The sequence below is a fragment of the Musca autumnalis genome, unplaced genomic scaffold (genome assembly GCF_047663935.1).
Source record: "Musca autumnalis isolate F117 unplaced genomic scaffold, ASM4766393v1 scaffold_4, whole genome shotgun sequence".
Classification (NCBI taxonomy): Eukaryota; Metazoa; Arthropoda; class Insecta; order Diptera; family Muscidae; genus Musca; species Musca autumnalis.
Genome location: NW_027411977.1, coordinates 249,191,655 through 249,211,051, shown reverse-complemented (window position 1 = coordinate 249,211,051; position 19,397 = coordinate 249,191,655). Strand labels below are relative to the sequence as shown.

At 35.4% G+C, this 19,397-nt stretch overlaps 1 protein-coding gene across 1 annotated transcript; it reads left to right on the top strand.

The window, feature by feature from the left end:
• Positions 1 to 4,273: 4,273 nt before the first annotated feature.
• Positions 4,274 to 12,178, top strand: LOC141402179 (lysosome-associated membrane glycoprotein 5). Its single transcript, XM_073983000.1, has 5 exons — positions 4,274 to 4,627; positions 5,182 to 5,264; positions 5,333 to 5,581; positions 11,358 to 11,767; positions 11,831 to 12,178. The coding sequence occupies exons 1-5, from the start codon at positions 4,534 to 4,536 to the stop codon at positions 11,871 to 11,873; spliced, it is 879 nt and encodes a 292-aa protein (XP_073839101.1). The 5' UTR covers positions 4,274 to 4,533; the 3' UTR covers positions 11,874 to 12,178.
• The last annotated feature ends 7,219 nt before the right edge of the window (positions 12,179 to 19,397 follow it).

Sequence of the window (19,397 nt, the reverse complement as noted above, 5' to 3'; positions counted from 1 at the left end):
TTCTTTTGGATCATTTATGCTCCTGAGCTTCGCTAAATATGCGAATCCCTGAGTTTTTTTTTATAAATTTTATAGTTTTCACAGAATTCCAAGGGTCAAATTACAAGCAAGAACCTTGTGATTACTTTGTAAAACATTTTTGGACCTTAACTCAATCAGAAATGTACAACATTATTCTCCAAACCCGCTCCTAAAGTTTCCAAAGCATCAAAATAAAAGCACCACCAAAGAATGCATGCAATTTGTATGAAATTTACACTGTTAACTAGTATGCCCTCGTATTATGACCGTTAGGGTCACTTGAAGCGCAACAAATGTCGGATACTTTTACATTGCTGATTCAAGGCATGCTCGAGGATTGTACCAGACCTTATTACAAGGTAATTCGAAGGCTTCTGCATGTAATTTGCTCCTTGGAATGTTGTGAAATCTTTAAAATTTATAAAAAACTCAGGAATTCACATATTTATCGAAGCTCAGGAGCATATATTATCCATAAGAAAAACTTCAAAGCGCTTTAGGTTCTCAAAATAATTAGTCCCACTGTATTTCCTCGGGTTTCATAAACTACCAGTCTGAAAAACTCAAAGAAATCTGCAAGGGTCCGCCTTAACGAGCTATACGCGAAGTCTGGCATTAAATAACGGCAATTAATCCACAAATATGTTCCTATTCTGTCTAAAATATATCATAGACAACCCGAGACATTCGATAAAACAATAAAATGTAAAATTTGTATTGCTTATTCCATAAATTTTACGGTAATCTTAATATTTCATTGGGTGTATGTACACTTTTTCCCTATTAATTTTTTTGTTTTTATAGAATTTACCGTTATTCGTATTATGGAATATATTTTTGTTGTATGTAATATTGTTTATTAGGGATATGAGATAAAACTATGTACTTGGATTTTCATAAAAATGATCCCTTACCCTTAAAACCCGAGATTTATAGGGTGTATGTAGACTTTTTGGTTGACTGTATAATCTGACACTAATATTGTGGCTTTTGTATACTCAAATACCTAAAACGGAAAGAAATCAGCAAGGGTCCGCTTTAACGAGCTATACAAGAAGTTTGGCATTAAATAGCAGCACTTAACCCCCAAAAATTATTATTTTTTCTCTAAAATATATCTCGGACACCCAGACACATTCGCCAAAACAATAAAATGTATAAATTTTGCTGCTAATTCCATAAATTGTACGATAATACTCATATTTCCTTGGGGCGTATGTATACTTTTGTAAGTATCATTTTTTGGTTTTTGTAAAATTTACCGTTATTTATATTATGGAATATACTTTTGTTGTATTAAATATTGTTTATTAGTGAGACGAAATAAACCTGTGTACTTGGAATTTCATAAATATCATTACTTTTTCTAAAACCCGAGATTTATGGGGCGTACGTATACTTATGTAAGACTGTGTATATTCCTTTGTAAGAACGAATCCTACAAGTAATTTCCATTCACTACGCAAGCCTATTATTTGCAGCCCTAATGCTAGTGTAGCGACATTATTATCGTCCGAATCCGTTACTCTAAGTTGGTCAAACTGTAAAGCGCACTGACGTTGCTCTGTAGTCATTTTCAGAAATTGTGTGCGCAATACTCCCATAACGTGGTTATCAAAACCTACTACTAAAGGTTGACTGCTAAAAATACAACTGGGACTGGGTAGGGCATATTCTAATACACTTATCATGTATTTATAAAAACTCTGTGAAAAGAAGAGGAAGGTGTGTTGCAAAATCCAGACTTCATCCTCGTTGTATGGTGGAGAAGAGCAGTCGCAAATGGTTTTAGAAAATGCTATGCTGCTTTTACTAGCCTTTTCGCCAGGGAATATGCCACATGCATTAAGGTTGTCAACTTTTTCTTGAAGACAGGTATTTTCTTCTTTAAGTACAAGTACTCTGTCTTGAAGACATTTGTTAATTTCTTCAAGAGAATGTACCTTTTCTTGAAGGGACTGTTTTTGCCCTTCAAGAACAGACACTTTTTCTAGAAGAAAATGTATCTGCTCTCTTGAAAGTTGTCCTTTTGTTTGTGGCCTATTATTACAATTATTGTTAAAGATTTTTAATTATGGCTTTCTATAATGAGAATATTGGGGTGAGTTTAATTCAATTCAATCTTATCACATCCAAGCAGCTAAATCTATCACTATTTACAAGAAGGAAAACTTAAAACAAACAAAACAACAATTAAACAAAACAACTTGCTAAACGAACGAAACGACGGTTAAAACAAATAATGTAAACAATTTACAAAACGTTCCAAAATATTCAAATAAAGAGCATAAAAGGGAAACAATGATGAAACATAAAAACAAAGCAAAATTGTCGATATAGGCTTTTGTTGACGAATGAGGACGAATCATAATGGCCGACTGACTCAAATGTACGAATGAGAGAATGAGGGAACATAGGAAAACGCAAACGGCTGACATCTTTGACATCGAGACATTCACAATGGTCATATGGGACATTCACAATCAAAAGGGGACATTCACAATCTGTTTGAATGCTCTCTGATGAATTCACTTCAAAGTGTATCATGGCGACCTCTGGTGTTCATGAAATAAATATACAGCATTACCAGTATGAATTCTTATGAAATGATAAAGATATATTTCATTGTTACTATACTTTGGTAGATGGCGTTGGGCTTCAACGATTTGAAAGTACATACATACATACGGACAAAGACAATATGTGTGTTCGTTTACTCTACAGTACAATGCAAAATACCTTAGTCGTTTACAAGAAGTTACTGGACTTGTACAAATTATTGAGTAAACGAACACACCTAATATTGAACACAAAATATAGTTATGTTCCTTTACTTACCTGAGGTTACCATTTTGACCATTTGTTAACATTTTTAACCTGCAAATCGTTCCTTAACCACAAAAACTGGAAGCCATTTTTAAGAGATTGTGAGGGAGCAAAATACCTTTCTCTTCTACCACAGGCTACCAGACGAATTTCTTCAGGTAAAAAATGGCAGAACTGTTTTTTTTTATATTTTTGACGATTATTTGACAATGACGAAAAAATGAGAAAGGCGAATGCTGACAAAACAAAATTAAATACTGTGAAATAAAAGAAGAAAATTGAATTTGTATGTTTCTTTTTGACATTGCTACCAGATTTACCATTTTTTCGTTCCTTTACTTCTTTTCTCTTTTACCATTTTTAACATTAAAAATGTAAAGGAACAAAGTTTATAAAAATCTAAAATCTTCCCAAATTCCAAAAAAAGTTTATATTAACTGTTCTATTTAGAATATACCTACAAATGAACTAGCAGCAAATAAGTATATTTTAACCCACTTAGCGTCGAGAATTTTTTTGCGAGAAAACTTAAAAATTTGTATGAAAATTATATTTTTGAGATTTTTTAAGCATTTTTTAAAAAATAACTTTTTTCTCTAAAACGTATAGTTTTCCTGCAATCGGACCTTCTTTTAAAAGTTCCAAAAATTTTGGAGGGTAATATAGGTGTATCCTTACATGCCAATCCCTTGGCTTTTGATTGAGAAAATACTCTTACTATATTCCTTACAAATCCCTGAATTTATATGATTCTAACATTTTTGATTAAATTTTTATCGCATATTTAAATTTTTCATCAAAAGTCGAAAATTACAAAAAGATCGATTTTTTTGAATAGCTTGGGATTTTGGCCACTTGCGTGGAAATGCGTAGGTCAAATAAAGCGTTATCAGCGTGAACTTACAGATAACAGACAATACTATAACAAAATGCCAAAAACCCTACAAAAATATTCGAATAAACCAGAGTTTTACGTAAATTTTTGCAACCATTTTTTGTGGCGTTTAAACGACCAGTGCATTTATCTGGGTTAATTTAAATTTGTTTTGACCATGTTTAGTTTTCACGTTACTATGTATGAAATATGTATAATATGAATAAAATCAGTAATCGATGAAATATAACAATTTAGAAAGGACTGAATTAACTAACTGAAATAACTATAAAGTCCTATGCTGAAAAGGGGGTGCCTTCCAAATGCATATAAGCCTCATTTCCACTAATAATAATATTAAATTGGTGCTTGTTTTCAGAGTAGATTTCATTTTAAGGATATTCAGCAAAACATTTTTATATGTGGCAACATTTCATTTTGATTTCATTTCCGTTTCATTCGAGTTGTGACCTGCGCATTTCTTATGCAACAAACGGGAAGAAGTTTTGCTCTTACACATTCCTTCATTGTTCATCATCTAATGTCAATTTTATACAAACAATTTCATTCATCATTTGTACGCAGGACTCGCCACTCGAAGAATTGGGAACGGTTTTCGTATTTTTTCATTAAAGCAAACAGAAAGGAAAGAAACGGGAGTGTTGAGAGTGTGGTCGTTTGTGATTTTAGTAAAAAAAATTTCATTTTTCACATACAGAGGAGAAACATTGAAAGAAAAACGTATAAAAATTACTGAAAAAAGAAGTATTTTAATTGGCCTGTGATTTGTGTTGCAAATTTAAGACACAAAGATGACTGATCTATTGAAATTTTTAAGCAAAACCAACTGGAATTCAGTGCGCTATGATTTTCTAATAATAACGAGTATACTTTTCTCGTTAATGGGTAAGTAAAGTGTTGCATCTGGTGTTCGACTTTCCCACCACCACCCACATTTTGCTTTTGGAACCCCCTTCCTTAAAACGTCATGGAGTATTTCGTTTTTTTTTTTTTTTCTTGACTCGATTTTACCAAAAAGCCAAATGGGGTAATGATGTCGTCAAGGTGGGCGGGTGGTGGTGGTGCTAAACGTAATAAAATTCCCAAAAACAAGAAATAGAAAGTGACTCTAGGGGGATGAAAGTGGGACAGGAGTTCGTGCGAGGTGCTGGATGTTGGTTCGCCTTGTATACAACGTGTAGAATTATTGATTTTCTATTTGGTCACATTATTAATATTTTAGACAGGATAAAAATGGACAATCGACATTTAAGGATTTAGGGCCCAAAAATAGCTCTATGGAACAACGAACGTGTTTCGTTGCTTATCGCTTGACTATGGCATGGATTTGTTTTGCTTGCTTGACTTGTATGACAGATAATGTTAATTATGATGACAATGATGATTGTTAATAGGCAAAAATAATTTCTGTTCATCTTATGTTTTCTTCTTGATTTCAGTTACATATTGTCAAGGTCTACAATTAAATTCACTTTCAACCAAAATGCCCAGGGTTACCAAATATACCACGAAATCGCCAGCCGTAAGTAATTGTCATTCATGTTCTGGTTTATCTTATATAAGCAGCATTTTATTTAATTCCTTGGCCAGACTTCATCTATGAATCACGATGCCACCACTTCCATTTATCGTTTTAATGCCACCAATGGCATTACCTGCATTCTAATAAGTGTTGATGGCCTTATCAGCATTAAGTATCGCAACAAGCTCAATGAAGATGTCGAAGCTGATTTGTATCTGCCCGATAATCCAGTGCTGAATGGCGAATGTGTGGAATCAAATATGGAGCTGTTAACGTTAGAGTTCAAAGGCTTTAAACTATCGATGACGTTCAAAAAGGTAAGTGAGACGATGATGTTGGGGGGACTGTTGCACAAAAGTACTACATACATACATACATATGTATATATTTATGTGGCGTGGTGATTAAAATTGTGTCATTACATATATGAATGAAGAAGGTGGGTTGGGGTTGTAATGTAGGTATAATAATAAAAAAAGAGAGGTGTTGACCGTTATAATATATGGCCATTAGCCCAATGAACTTGTGGTAGTGGATTGTGCGGCGCTTTCAAAATATTATTTTTAACCCAAAATAACTTTGGCATTTCCCAGCGGACTTTCATATTGAAAAAAGGTCAAGATTTTAATGAGAGAGAACGAAGTCATATGTTTAAATTATATGTATTTTTAATATCATATAAAAGTATAATCATGCCGGTGCATTGAGTATGGATGGCGTTTGCTAGGTAATTTTTTGCGGCAATTGCCAGTTTTTTGGTAAGAGAGGGTGTTGAGAGATAATTGTCACCGACATACCTCACCTCTTTCCTTATCAAACTGAAAACTGCCACAAGGAAATTTAGGAAATTTGCTTAATGTACATTTGGACTAAATTTCGAAAAGTTTTAGAATGATGTGTGGGATCTATCAGTTGTTGGGAAAAAATCTCAGCTTGGATACTAGTCAACAAGAGCTCCGTTGCAGTGATTACTTAAAAGTAAAACGATCTAACATACACATATGTTTAAGAAGTACGGTAACGGAAAAATGTCAAAATCAACCAATGAGCCAATCAGAAGCCAGCAAAAATGTTGCTGTTTTTTGATCGTAGATATTTGTCTTGTTTAGCGCGAGATCTGATGCTATTTTTGAGCATTGGTCTGCACATGTCATATTATTTACTGGGTTTGGAAAATTAATTCCAGTTTTCTTAGCGTTTCGAAAAACTCGAATAGGATGGAAAGCAAGACAATTCTATGGGTTTCAATAGGCAAGTGGTTGCTAAAAACTCGCTCTCTCACTCTGTCTATTCTACTGAGTCCATGCTGACGACCTTCAACTTCCTCTAAGGGAGGAGTAATCGTTCAAGTATTCGACACCAGTAGTGGAATTCTGTAACTCATTTTTCGAGTTACCGACAAATATCGGTAAAATTAAAATGCTTATAATTTCGGTAATTAACGAAAATGTTCGGTAAGTTAACAACCAAAATAAATCTGTTGCTATATCCTACCGATAGCAATAGTGCTGTCAACTTTTATTGATACTTTTCATTCATAATTTTGCGTTTTAATGTTGCCGATTTTTGTCGATAACTCAAAAAGTTACAGAATTCCACTACAGTGCGGATAATTTAGCTTCTTTAAAAATGTCAAAGAAATAAGTTTAGGAGCGGTTTCGATGATGTAGTTGTCGAAATCCGTGGGTAAGAATAGACTAAATATGAACAACATCGGCTAATATTTTGGTATAGCCCCCACATAACGGTACCTCCTGATATTCGGTATTTTTAGGATTTAAGCCACCCTTTCCTTCCAAAACAGTTGTAATTTGGAGCTTAACGTTTCTAGTTGTGATTAAACTTTTCCACTTTTGGCACGGTGCGCCTTAACCAAATTTAAATGGAAGGAGTTTACACCTGGAAAGTTTCTGCGGATTCTGAAACTGCATTGTTCATAGATGAGAAAAATCAAAAAACTGAAAAAATCGGCGGAGGGGTTTTTAATTTTTAAATAAATCGCGGTCAAAATACACACTTTTTGGGTTCACGATTTTGCTTGAAAACTGCAAGTCCTATGGAAATGGGACTAAAGAAAGCGTTGTAGCAGTGAAAATTGTCTACAAAATTTACCTTTATAATATTTCCGTAGGTTTTGCCGTTTTTGAGATATAGAAGTACAAATTGGGACAATGTACTGACTGTATCGCCTCCTTACAAAACAATGCCATGACTACAATTTCCCAACTTAAATTTGTATATCTCAAAACTGGTACAACCTAGGAAAAAATTACAAAAGGCAGTCTTGTAGAGAATTTTCACAGCTATAAGATTTTCTTTGGTCCCACTTGCCGTTCCCAAGCAAAATCGTGAAAACCTTACAGAAAAACCAAAGAAAACCCTAAAAATGTGAACTTTGACCGCGATTTATTTAAAAATCCCTCCAGCGATTTTTTCTTGTTTTTGGATTTTTGTCATCTACAAACATATCTGTTTTTTAGAATCCGTAAAAAAAATCCTAGGTGTAAGCCATTTTTATTTAAAGTTAGTTATGGCGCACGTGCGTGATATTGTTTTATAAGGAGACGATACAGTCAGTGCACTGTCCCAATTTAAACTTCTATATCTCAAAAACGGTAAAACCTACGAAAATATCATAAAGGTCAATTTTGTAGAAAATTTTCACTGCTACAAGGTTTTCTTTAGTCCCATTTCCATAGGACTTGTGGGTTTCAAGCAATTTATTTAAAAATCCCTCCGCCGATTTTTTTTTAGTTTTTTTATTTTCCTCATCTATGAACATTGTAGTTTCAGATCCCGCAGAAACTTCCCAGGTGTAAGCTCCTTCCATTTAAATATGGTTAAGGCACACCGTGTTGGGTAAATGCTTATTTTCAGGTATCTCCCGACTTTCAGTATTTTGGGGGACTTAAGCTACATTTTCCGCCCAAATTAGGTGTAATTTGGTATTTGGAGTTCCCAGTGGACACAAACATTCTCCACCAAAAATTGTGGACATAGGTCTACGTTTTTTATATTGCCCCATATAACGGTACCTACTAATATTTGGTATTTTGAGAATTTTGTCCACATTTTCAGACCAAATAAGCTGAATTTTGGAATTGGAGGTTCTCGTTGGTTAAACATCTTCTCCGCCAAAAATTGTGAACATAGGTCAACGTTTTGATATAGCCCCCATATGACTGTACCGCCCGATTTTTTGGTATTTTCAGGATTTAAGCTACATTGTCCATGCATTTATCAGCGAGGGTTTCGGCTAGTTGCAGCCAAAAATTGATAATTCGTAATTGCCACCGTTGAAATTTTTGATGTTGCCTGGCCGGGGAATCGATCCCACGACCTTTAGTGTGCAAGGCGGCTGTGCATACCATTGCACCACGGTGGCACCCATTTAACAAAAGTATATTACACTAACACTGTGCAACACGAAAATTATTAACCATATTCTGACACCGCAGCGTGATAGAAGACCAAAAAATAGAAGACACGTGTCTCGCCGTTTTTCTCTATTTCATCAACTTTCGCGGTTGTATGCCTCCAAAGGTTTGAGGCTATGATGTAAAAGGGGAAAATTTTTTAAGACCATATCTTCCAAACCGTTGGGAATTTTGAATTTATCTCAGAGGCAAAGTTGTAGATCTTGTCTTAAGTAACAAAAATTGTGAACACATATAATCCATCAAACTTCATATGCATGGTCAAAATCGCCAAGGTCAAATTTCATTTAAATTTTTTCTCGGGTTTTGGTCTGCATCTATCAAACCGATCAAATTTGAAGCAAACAACTAACTACAAAAATGTACCACAGATCCCAATAAACATCTTTCTAGAAGATATGAACTCTGTATAGACGGTTCTTAAAGGTCAAAATAACTAAGCAAATGGGGGTTTTATCCTGTTTTCTCTGGTTTTGGTCCACAGGTACTAAACCGTTCAATATTCAAGAAAACAACCAACTGCAATAATGTAGCAAAGACAACAATGAACAACTTTCTGGAACATGCGAAATGTTTATGAACGGTTCTAAAAGGTGAAAATAGCAAAAAACATTTGAAAATATTCAATTTTTACACTTCTTTCTCCGATGCTGGTCCAAAGATACTAAACCGCCCAAAAAAATAGTTGACGGTATAACTACAAAAATGTAGCTAAGATTTCAGTAAACAACTTTCTAGAACATATGAGGATTCTAGGAATGATTCTCACGGCTGAAATTCAAGAACAATTAAATTATTTTTAACATTCCCCTATTCTGTAACTTTTTAACAACTGTACTCATTGTTTATTTTACAACAATTTCATTTGTTTGTTTTGTAGTTGTTACAAAAACAAAAGAAATTTTAATAACTTTTCAATCGATAAAAGTTACAGAATATGCCTACAGGTTTGGAAATAATAAACTGTTAAAAACTCAAGTAAATTTGAAAGGTTTGGTATTTACGGACCTTAACAGGAAAGAATGATCTAAAATAATCGAATTTTGAGCCTGAAGAATCGTTCCTAGAATCTTCATATGTTCTAGAAAATTGTTTACTGAAATCTTAGGTACATTTTTGTATTTGACGGTATCCTTAATTTTTGGGCGGTTGGGTATCTTTGGACCAGAATTGGAGAAAAAAGTGTAAAAATTGAATATTTTCAAAATTTTTTTGCTATTTTCACCTTTAAGAACCGTTCATAGACATTTCGCATGTTCCAGAAAGTTGTTCATTGATGTCTTTGCTACATTATTGCAGTTGGTTGTTTTCTTGAATATTGAACGGTTTAGTACCTGTGGACCAAAACCAGAGAAAACAGGATAAAACCCCCATTTGCTTAGTTATTTTGACCTTTAAGAACCGTCTATACAGAGATCGTATCTTCTAGAAAAATGTTTATTGGGATCTGAGGCACATTTTTGTAGTTGGTTGTTTGCGTCAAATTTGATCGGTTTGATAGCTGCAGACCAAAACCCGAGGAAAAATTTTAAAAGAAATTTGACCTTGGCGATTTTGACCTTGCAGATGAAGTTAAATGGATTATATGTGTTCACAATTTTTGTTCCTTAAGACAAGATCTACAACTTCGCCTCTGAGATAAATTCAAAATTCCTAACGGTTTGGAAGATATAGTTTTGAAAAATAACCCCTTTTTACATCAAAGCTTCAAACCTTTGGAGGCCTATAACCGCTGAAGTTGATGAGATAGGTAAAAACGGCGAGACACGTGTCTTCTATTTTTTGGTCTTCTATCACACTGTGGAGTCAGAATATGGTTAATAAAACATGACTCAAAAAATTACACTCAGTGTAATAAACACAAGAAAAATAATAATTTTGAAAATTTGTTGCTATCTTCTCCAGGCCCCAAATCGCACTTTTATAGTTCGAATTTTTTACTTTTGCGCCGCTAGATCAGTGATTTCGACCTGTGTGCAGAGGCTAGAAAACATCAAAAACATTTTTCACTTGCTGAGTATTTTTAACCAAGTAAAACTTTGTGTCGTCAAACACGTCGTTCGGATACGGCGAAAAAAGTAGTTCCATATCATTGAGCTAAATATATCTGCGATATGAGAGAATTCCCCCGTTATCCTTTAAGGATATGGGAAATAGTTATTAGTTCTAATTTTGGGTATTGTGAATTGAGTACTACGGAGGCAGTCACTTATATGGGGCCATTTTGCTTACCTGAGGTTGTGGGTTCGAAACATTAATAACACAATATAGCATTTTTAGCGGTGGATAAAAAGCTAAAACCTAATTTACATTTGCACATAAAACCAGTATTTAGGGCAACTACGTCATTTATTTGAGAGATTTCAATGGAACTGACAACTTAAATGAAGCAAGTTTTTTTAAGACCTGTTAGATGTAAATTGGGATTAAGGATTTAATGTAATAATCAATACAGTAGTTTTCGCTTACCTACACATTGAAAAATGCAGTTTTCTTAAATAAATTTGACATAAAATTGCATATTTGTTCTACACAAGAAAGATGAAATTGGGCAGCTAACGCAATTAGTTCATTATTTGGTCTTTTGTTTTTCAAAATAGTCAAATCAAAAATGTTTTTATTATTTTTATATTATCTTAATTATGTTTATCCACAGTCATCTGGCGGTGAAGGCTGGTACATCAATCTCTTTGAGCTGACATACTCCTCGTCGAATTCATTATTCGAACATCCAGATCGTCCAGGATTAGATGTTAAGCTAACCTCACCCTCACATACGCCCATGTATTTCCCAACACCCGTTGGCAAATCCTATGTCTGCGATAAAGAACAAACTGTGGTAATGTATGCACCCTTGGATTCGGGTGATCAATCGGGTCATATTGCACGACTGTATTTGCGTGATTTGCATATGCAGAGTTTCATGTTTAAGGAGAGTGGTAAATGGGGACCACCATTCCATTGCAGTGCCACCGGTTCGTATAGGGATGAAACGGCACCCCTGGCAGTGGGCACAGCATTGGCGATAGCAGTTTTATTGACCATCTCGGGTTATGGTGGTTGGAGGTAAGTTGAAAAATCTTGTATTTTCTTAGAGATGTGTATAAATATTTTTTTTGATATTTTCAGATATTTCAAAATAAAAAAGGTACAATACGGCACCATGGAGTAAATGCTAAAACTCCCCGCAACAAAACAGAAAGCGAAACCTGAGTATTAAACAAAGCAACTAAATGAGAAAAAAAATTTACAAAAATCGGGAAGTGTGTGTGTAAAGATTATTTAATTTTAATTATTTATTGGATTTATTTATTTTTTTAAATTTGTTTTAAACATTTATATATACATATATATGAAAATCTAACAAAGAAATGTAACAAACAAAACAAATTTAATCAGAAAAAAGTAACTAATTATAGAAAAATGAATTGCAAATGTCTTCCATATTGTTAAAACTAAATACAAAACATAAATAAATAATATTTAAATTAATAAAAAAAGTAATTAAAAACATATCTAAGAAACAACAAGAAAATTTAATAAAAATAAATAAATAACATAACTTTATATTGATTTTTTTGATTCAATAAATTTTATTATATTTCTTTGTATTTCAAATGTTTCCTTTAATTTGGCACCTAATTTTTTGTAATCTACAAAATCTAACACCTTTTTCAAATAATCTCGATGTTGTTATTTCAAATTTAATACAAAAACAAAAACCAAAAAATATAATAAACAAAGAACAACTATTAATTATATATTAAACAAATATATATAATTTTTAGCCTATATTGAAAATATTAAGAGAATAATAAAAGAAAAAAACTAACAAAACTTATTCTAGGATGTTAAAACGTTAAAATCATATCTAAACTGAAACTATATACATATAAATTAACAAAACCAACAACTATAACTCTGAGAAAATAAAAGCAACAAACATACATACATATATAGAGCAGCATTGCCACAGTAATCCGAAACCAAACAACCATATCATAAACCATAAATAGAAAGACCAGCATTCAGATTTGTTTCTTTATTGCCAAAGCCAAATTGAAAAAAAAATCACAAAACAAAACCAAACAAGAAAAGAAAACTAGGCGATAGCTACAAAATTACGAAATGCTAAAATAATTTCGAATTTCCTATTTAAGCTGCAATTTAAAAATTATTTACAAGAAACCAAAAACAAAACAAATTTAGTACAATGTTATTTATAAAAAAAGGACTATATATTTTAATTAACAGTTACAAGTATTAAGTATCATTATTGTCATCAGCATCATCATCATTATGATTATTATAAATACTAGAATCTGTTTCGTTTTTAAATTATATTTGAAACCATTGTTGCATCATGTACCTTCAGCCGAAATTGTAAACCAAAAGAAAAACAAAAGAAACAAACAGACATGTTGAACAGGATTCCATAACAAAAAAATGAAACAACAAATATTTAACAAACCAAACAACCATTATAACTAAAATTAAACATTACAAAAAAGTTAATTAACAACAAATTATTTCCACATAATAAAAATAAAAACAACAAAACTTAAATAAATTCATTATTATGTTATCAGAAAAACCCCACTTGAAATTTAATGCATTTTTATTTCGGAATTAAAAAATATTGTAAATGCTGTATACATAGGGACATACATATATGTATATATCGCACCTTTTCAACAAAAGGGTAGTAATTCAAAATTTCTTATTTTTCAATAGAGACAGAAAACGGTTGATACATTACTAGTAACTCTGAAGACATGTAGAGCGGCATAATGGTATTTTTTGATGAATGAGTAGTCAAAATAATGGGAGATTTTTACAGTAGTTGGAGTTGATCATTATGTATCGTTTTTTAATAAAAAGTAAAATTTTAAAAATTTTTGAGTTACTACCCTTTTGGTGAACATGTGCGATATCTGAATTCTGCAACGTAAATATCACAAAAGAACTTTTACTCCACTGATAATGTAGCAGATAGTCCCGTTGTATGGGCAAGTATCCCATATGCAGGTATGGTTCTGACTTTTTTGGGTTTTTGACACCCAATAAGTGGGAAACATTACCTATATAGAAAGATGTGAACGTCAAGTAACTTTGTAATAGCCTGCCGAAAACGGGTAAAGTTTTTGAAGTTGTGGTGGAGTAGGCATTACAATTTAATTCCAAAATGCATATGCAAAATGTATGCATTTTACATATTTACTTATGCAACAGATTTCAATAATAGGTACAAAAATGTTTGTGTGTAAAATGTTTCTGTTCAAAATTCTCTTCAGACAAGTCAATAAAATAGAGAAATGTATAACCACAGCCACAACCAGAGCTCCGATTCATTCGCGAGTGAAAATTTGGGGGAAGGTGGTAATTTCTTTTTTTTTGGGTGCAATATTTTTGGTGGTTGTGAGACAAGTTTATTTTGGGGTGGGACAAGTTTTTGTTTGGTGTTGGGGAGGGGGCAAGTTTCCCCCTCAACATGCTGGAAGTCGAGAAGAGTTTCGCTCGCGAGTGGAATTCGAGCGAATTCGAACGAGTATTCGGAGCTCTGGCCACAACTTTCAAAATACCGAAAATCGGGAGGTATGGGGGCTATATGAAGGCCTGAACCTAAGCCGACAAATTTTAGGTGGAACGTTTTTTACCCCCAAGGAAGACTTAATACCAACTGTCAGCCATTTCGGCGGGATACTGAGGCCACAACCTTCAAAATACCGAAAATCGGGAGGTATCGTTCTATGGGGGCTATATGAAGGCCTGAACCTAAACCGAAAAATTTTAGGTGGAACGTTTTTTACCACCAAGGAAGACTTAATACCAATTTTCAGCGATTTCGACGGGATATTGAGACCACAATCTTCAAAATACCAGAAATCGGGAGGTACCCTTTTATGGGGTCTATATGAAGACGTGGGCCTGTACCGACAAATTTCAGGTGGAAAGTTGTATACCCCCAACGAAGACAAAATGCCAAATAAAATACCAGAAATCGGTAGGTACCCTTTTATGGGGCCTATATGAAGACGTGGGCCTGTACCGACAAATTTCAGGTGGAAAGTTGTATACCCCCAACGAAGACAAAATGCCATATTTCAGTCATTTCGGTGGGATCTTGAGGCCACAACCTTCAAAATACCCAACATCGGGAGGTGCCGTTCTATGAAGACGTGGACCTATACTGACAAATTTCAGGTGGAAGGTTTTATACTCCCAGCGAAGACTTAAAACAAAATGTCAGCCATTTCAGTGTGATGTTGAGGCCACATCCGTCAAAATATAGGAAATTGGGAGGTACCGTTCTATGGGGACCTATGCGGACAAATTTCAAGTGTGAAGTTTCATACCCCTAACTGAGGCTTAATACCAAATTTCAGCCATTTCGGTGGGATATTTAGACCACAAATCCTTGCATATATTTTTGCATATGCTCATTTTATGCAAATATGTATATGTACGATATGCAAAAATTTCTGGGCCTAATTCGTTTTATTTTGTAATAAAACGAGTTTCTGTCTAATCAGATTTTCTCTACGACCATCCTAACCATATATGCATTTGCATAGGATTCCGCTGTCTATTTATGAGTAAGGATCGCATCAGAAGTCGGGGTGGGGGGACTAGTTTTCCTGTTGCTTCAGTTTGTTCAACACAGTTCCTTCTCGCTTGAGCCTGGCTCTAATTAACCATACATGGAATGTATGGGGGTAGCTGTGAGGTGTGGAACTGTTGAGGTAGAGTTGCTAAAGTGTACATCCCGCCGAATTAGAGTTGGGCAATCTAGTTCCTGGAGCGGATCGATATTTCTAGTTCCTTTTCCCAAAAGTTCCTTGGTTCCAAATAGTTCCGAGAGCGATACAGTTCAATGAATCTATCACCTTTCTTTCTATTTCCTTCGTTCCAAATAGTTCCGGGACCGATATAGTTCAACGAATCATTCTCTTTTGTCGTCATTTTTATTTCCTTCGTTCCAAATAGTTCCGAGAGTTGAAATAGTTGAACGAATCTTTCTCTTTCTTTTCGTTTTCATCTCTGGTGGATGTGATTTACGTTTATTTAAGAATGATGAAGGAATGAGTGATGAAGGAAAACGTGAAAGATTGAAGTAAGTGTGGAATTAAATTAAGAAAATAAATTATACAAATGAAATGAATTATAGGCAGGGTTGGAACTATATGAACTAAAGGAACTATATAAATGCACGAACCGGATATAGTTCCAATAGTTCCTTGTCCGGAATAGTTCCTTGGAACTAGTTCGTTCCGGAACTACACAACTCTACGCCGAATTATAGTCCGCTTATTAAGGTCATAACGGACTGGTCTTAGGAGACTTAAATGTTCCTCATGAGTTGTGGTAAGGCCGGAGGCTGGCTCTAATTAACCGTATATGAAATGTGTGGGGTAACAGTTTGGTGTGGAACTGTCGAGATAGAATTGCTTTTTTCAGGTCATAACAGACTGGTCTTGGGTGACTTTAATGTTCCTCATGAGTTGTATGTTTATAGCCATACGTTTTGCATGTCAATATTGACACCCCTACCAGAATTAGTGAAGAGTGCCATAGTTAGCCAGACATAACCATTGTGTCACTGGACAACTCGTCGTTTCTCTTGGGTCAGATCATATCCCTATAATCGTCTCCATCAGCTAACCACCCGACTCCATCACCTCTGAACGCCGCACTTTCATCAATCAGGGGAATTCTTATTTGCCCAGAGAGTTCACTAATCACCACTTCAGAGAACTGCCCAACCCTTCTGATAATCGCTTAACAGAAAGGATGTGAAACGAAGTGAGACAAAATTTCCTAGTAGAAGCGGCGGAACTAGCAACTGATCGTGATGAGCTACGTCGAACCAATCTTAGTTAACCCAGAGTTAGGGAGCTGACACTGTAATTAGTAGGATGGTCGGTGAGCACAAGCGAAACAAGATAATGTGAAGAGTTGCAACAATAGAGCCGGAATTAGTGAATTGTGGGGAAGGGTTCAGCCACTATTGAACCATGGAAAGAAGTCCTATCATTAACTTTTGGCAATGTTACGCCGACTGACCCAAAGAGGTGCTCGGGAGTGATGGGGAGAAAAACAAGAACCAACAAAATTTACAAATTCATCCAAAGCGTTGGGTCCAGACGGTAATGCTGAAAGTGCTGGATAAACCGGAAGTTGAGTATCCACGAAAATTCTCAACCTGTCGATAGACACCCACATCGTGCCCGAAATCTGGATAATGGGCAGACTGGTCTCGCTACTGAAGTCAGGCAAGGATGTAAAGGTGAATCGTATAGACCGATTTCGCAGTTGCAGCTCATCAACATGGTTTCCGCAATCAGCGCCTACGCCATCTTTACACATATTATGAGCAGCCTATCTCTGGCCAAGTTTAAAACATTGGATAATCACTTATATGCGTGGGCGCCAGTCGTACGTGTAATTCAGAAACAAGAAGTCGAAGCCCTGTCGAAGTTCTCCAAGGTGGGGTGATATATCCGGAACTATTTAACTTCTACCTTTCCTTATTCCACTCTCTCCATACGACGTGAGGATCGTTACATATGTCATTTGTGAAAACCCGTTCTCCTATTTGACCACCTTTTTCCGTGCGACAATATGCAAATATCCTCCAGTAACTCTACGGCCACTCTATTCCCCACATGAACATATTCTGTTTGGTGGTAACGGAATTCCGATTACTAACTATCCCAGGATTCCATATTATTGAAATCTCTTAGTACGCCTCCCGCCGCCCTGAAAAAATGCAAAAGGTTCCTTCCTCATGTCATCAGTGGATCATCTGCATGAGGAAACGAAGATTCTTCCAGCAACACTATGACATGCTCTCGTTGCAGTACTTGTTTGGTACTTACCGTGAGAGTCATTCTAATCACCGTATGTTGGATAGGATTCGCCACATGGCATGTCAGGAGCGATCTTCATGATTTAGAGACAGAGAGGTTCAATGTTACAAGAGTGTACGCCTAGGTCAGCAAGCCTATCAAGCAGGTTTAAATAGAATTCACACAGATGTAGTCACAGATCGACAATTATGATGTGTATGCAGTCCTCGGAGTACATTGCAGCTGAAGAACCTTTTTCCGTGCGACAATATGCAAATATCCTCCAGTAACTCTACGGCCACTCTATTCCCCACATGAACATATTCTGTTCGGTGGTAACGGAATTCCGATTACTAACTATCCCAGGATTCCATATTATTGAAATCTCTTAGTACGCCTCCCGCCGCCCTGAAAAAATGCAAAAGGTTCCTTCCTCATGTCATCAGTGGATCATCTGCATGAGGAAACGAAGATTCTTCCAGCAACACTATGACATGCTCTCGTTGCAGTACTTGTTTGGTACTTACCGTGAGAGTCATTCTAATCACCGTATGTTGGATAGGATTCGCCACATGGCATGTCAGGAGCGATCTTCATGATTTAGAGACAGAGAGGTTCAATGTTACAAGAGTGTACGCCTAGGTCAGCAAGCCTATCAAGCAGGTTTAAATAGAATTCACACAGATGTAGTCACAGATCGACAATTATGATGTGTATGCAGTCCTCGGAGTACATTGCAGCTGAAGAACGTCAGCTGCAACGACAAACCAAACCATCCAATATGCCTGATGATCGGTCTAACCACCCGTGAAACGTAGCATAGTGGTTGAATGTGTGGGGCTTCGGTGGATTCCTAAATTTTCAATGTACCTCTTAGGACAAAATAGCTCAACTCGAAAGAGAATTAATTCAAAGTAGTTCTGTTTCAAGCACGTTCGGGATGTTGCAGCCGTTTAAATTCCTATAGGGGAATGATTGATAACTCCGTACAAAACATCTTCCCAGCATTCCGTTACGGTCTGTATGACACAGCACACTTGCTCAACAAACTCCAGTAGCTTTGTGGCTCCAACTCATTAAATCAGTCACATTCGTAAACCTAAAGATACAGCCAGAGCAAGATTAAACAGGAAAACGAACATACAAACATATCATATGTTGTTACAGCAACAACTGGACCCCGTCGATTTTCTAAATCTATGTTGATTGGTTCAATGGTTTTTGACGAATTTTCTGGCTAACATACCTAAAATTTTTGTTTCTTTTCTACTTTTTCATCTGACATACATACATACATATCGTCACCAAAAATACCCGAAGACGAAATCCACACGCAAATCGAAATTGGTTTTTTGTTGGGATCTGATACATATTAGCTCAACGATATGGGACCTACTTTTTATAACCGAGTCCGAACGGCGTGTCTTACAAAACCATTTGTATAGAAGTTTTACATGGATGAAATACTCAGTAAATGTCGCCAAAATAACGCTGAGAAGTGATTTGCCACCGTTGAAAATGTGATTTTGCCTAGCTTGACAATCGAACCCGGATATACAGAGTACAAGGCGGGTGTGCTTACCATTACACCATGGTGGCACCATCAATCATCTGACAAAAACCTTATTTACATTCTGCCGACTATTCCAATAATTTTTCTCTCAATTCTCTAAAAAAAGCTTCTGTATCCGGATGTATCTCAATCGTCTCTAATTGATTACTAGGTTTGAGAACGTATCAACAAAAATCACCGCCGGTTGGCGAGGTTTATCAGATTTTCTGATTGGCTCGGCTCGGAAAATGGAAGGCCAAAATATCCCAATTTGAGCGACAAGCTTTGTTTTCTT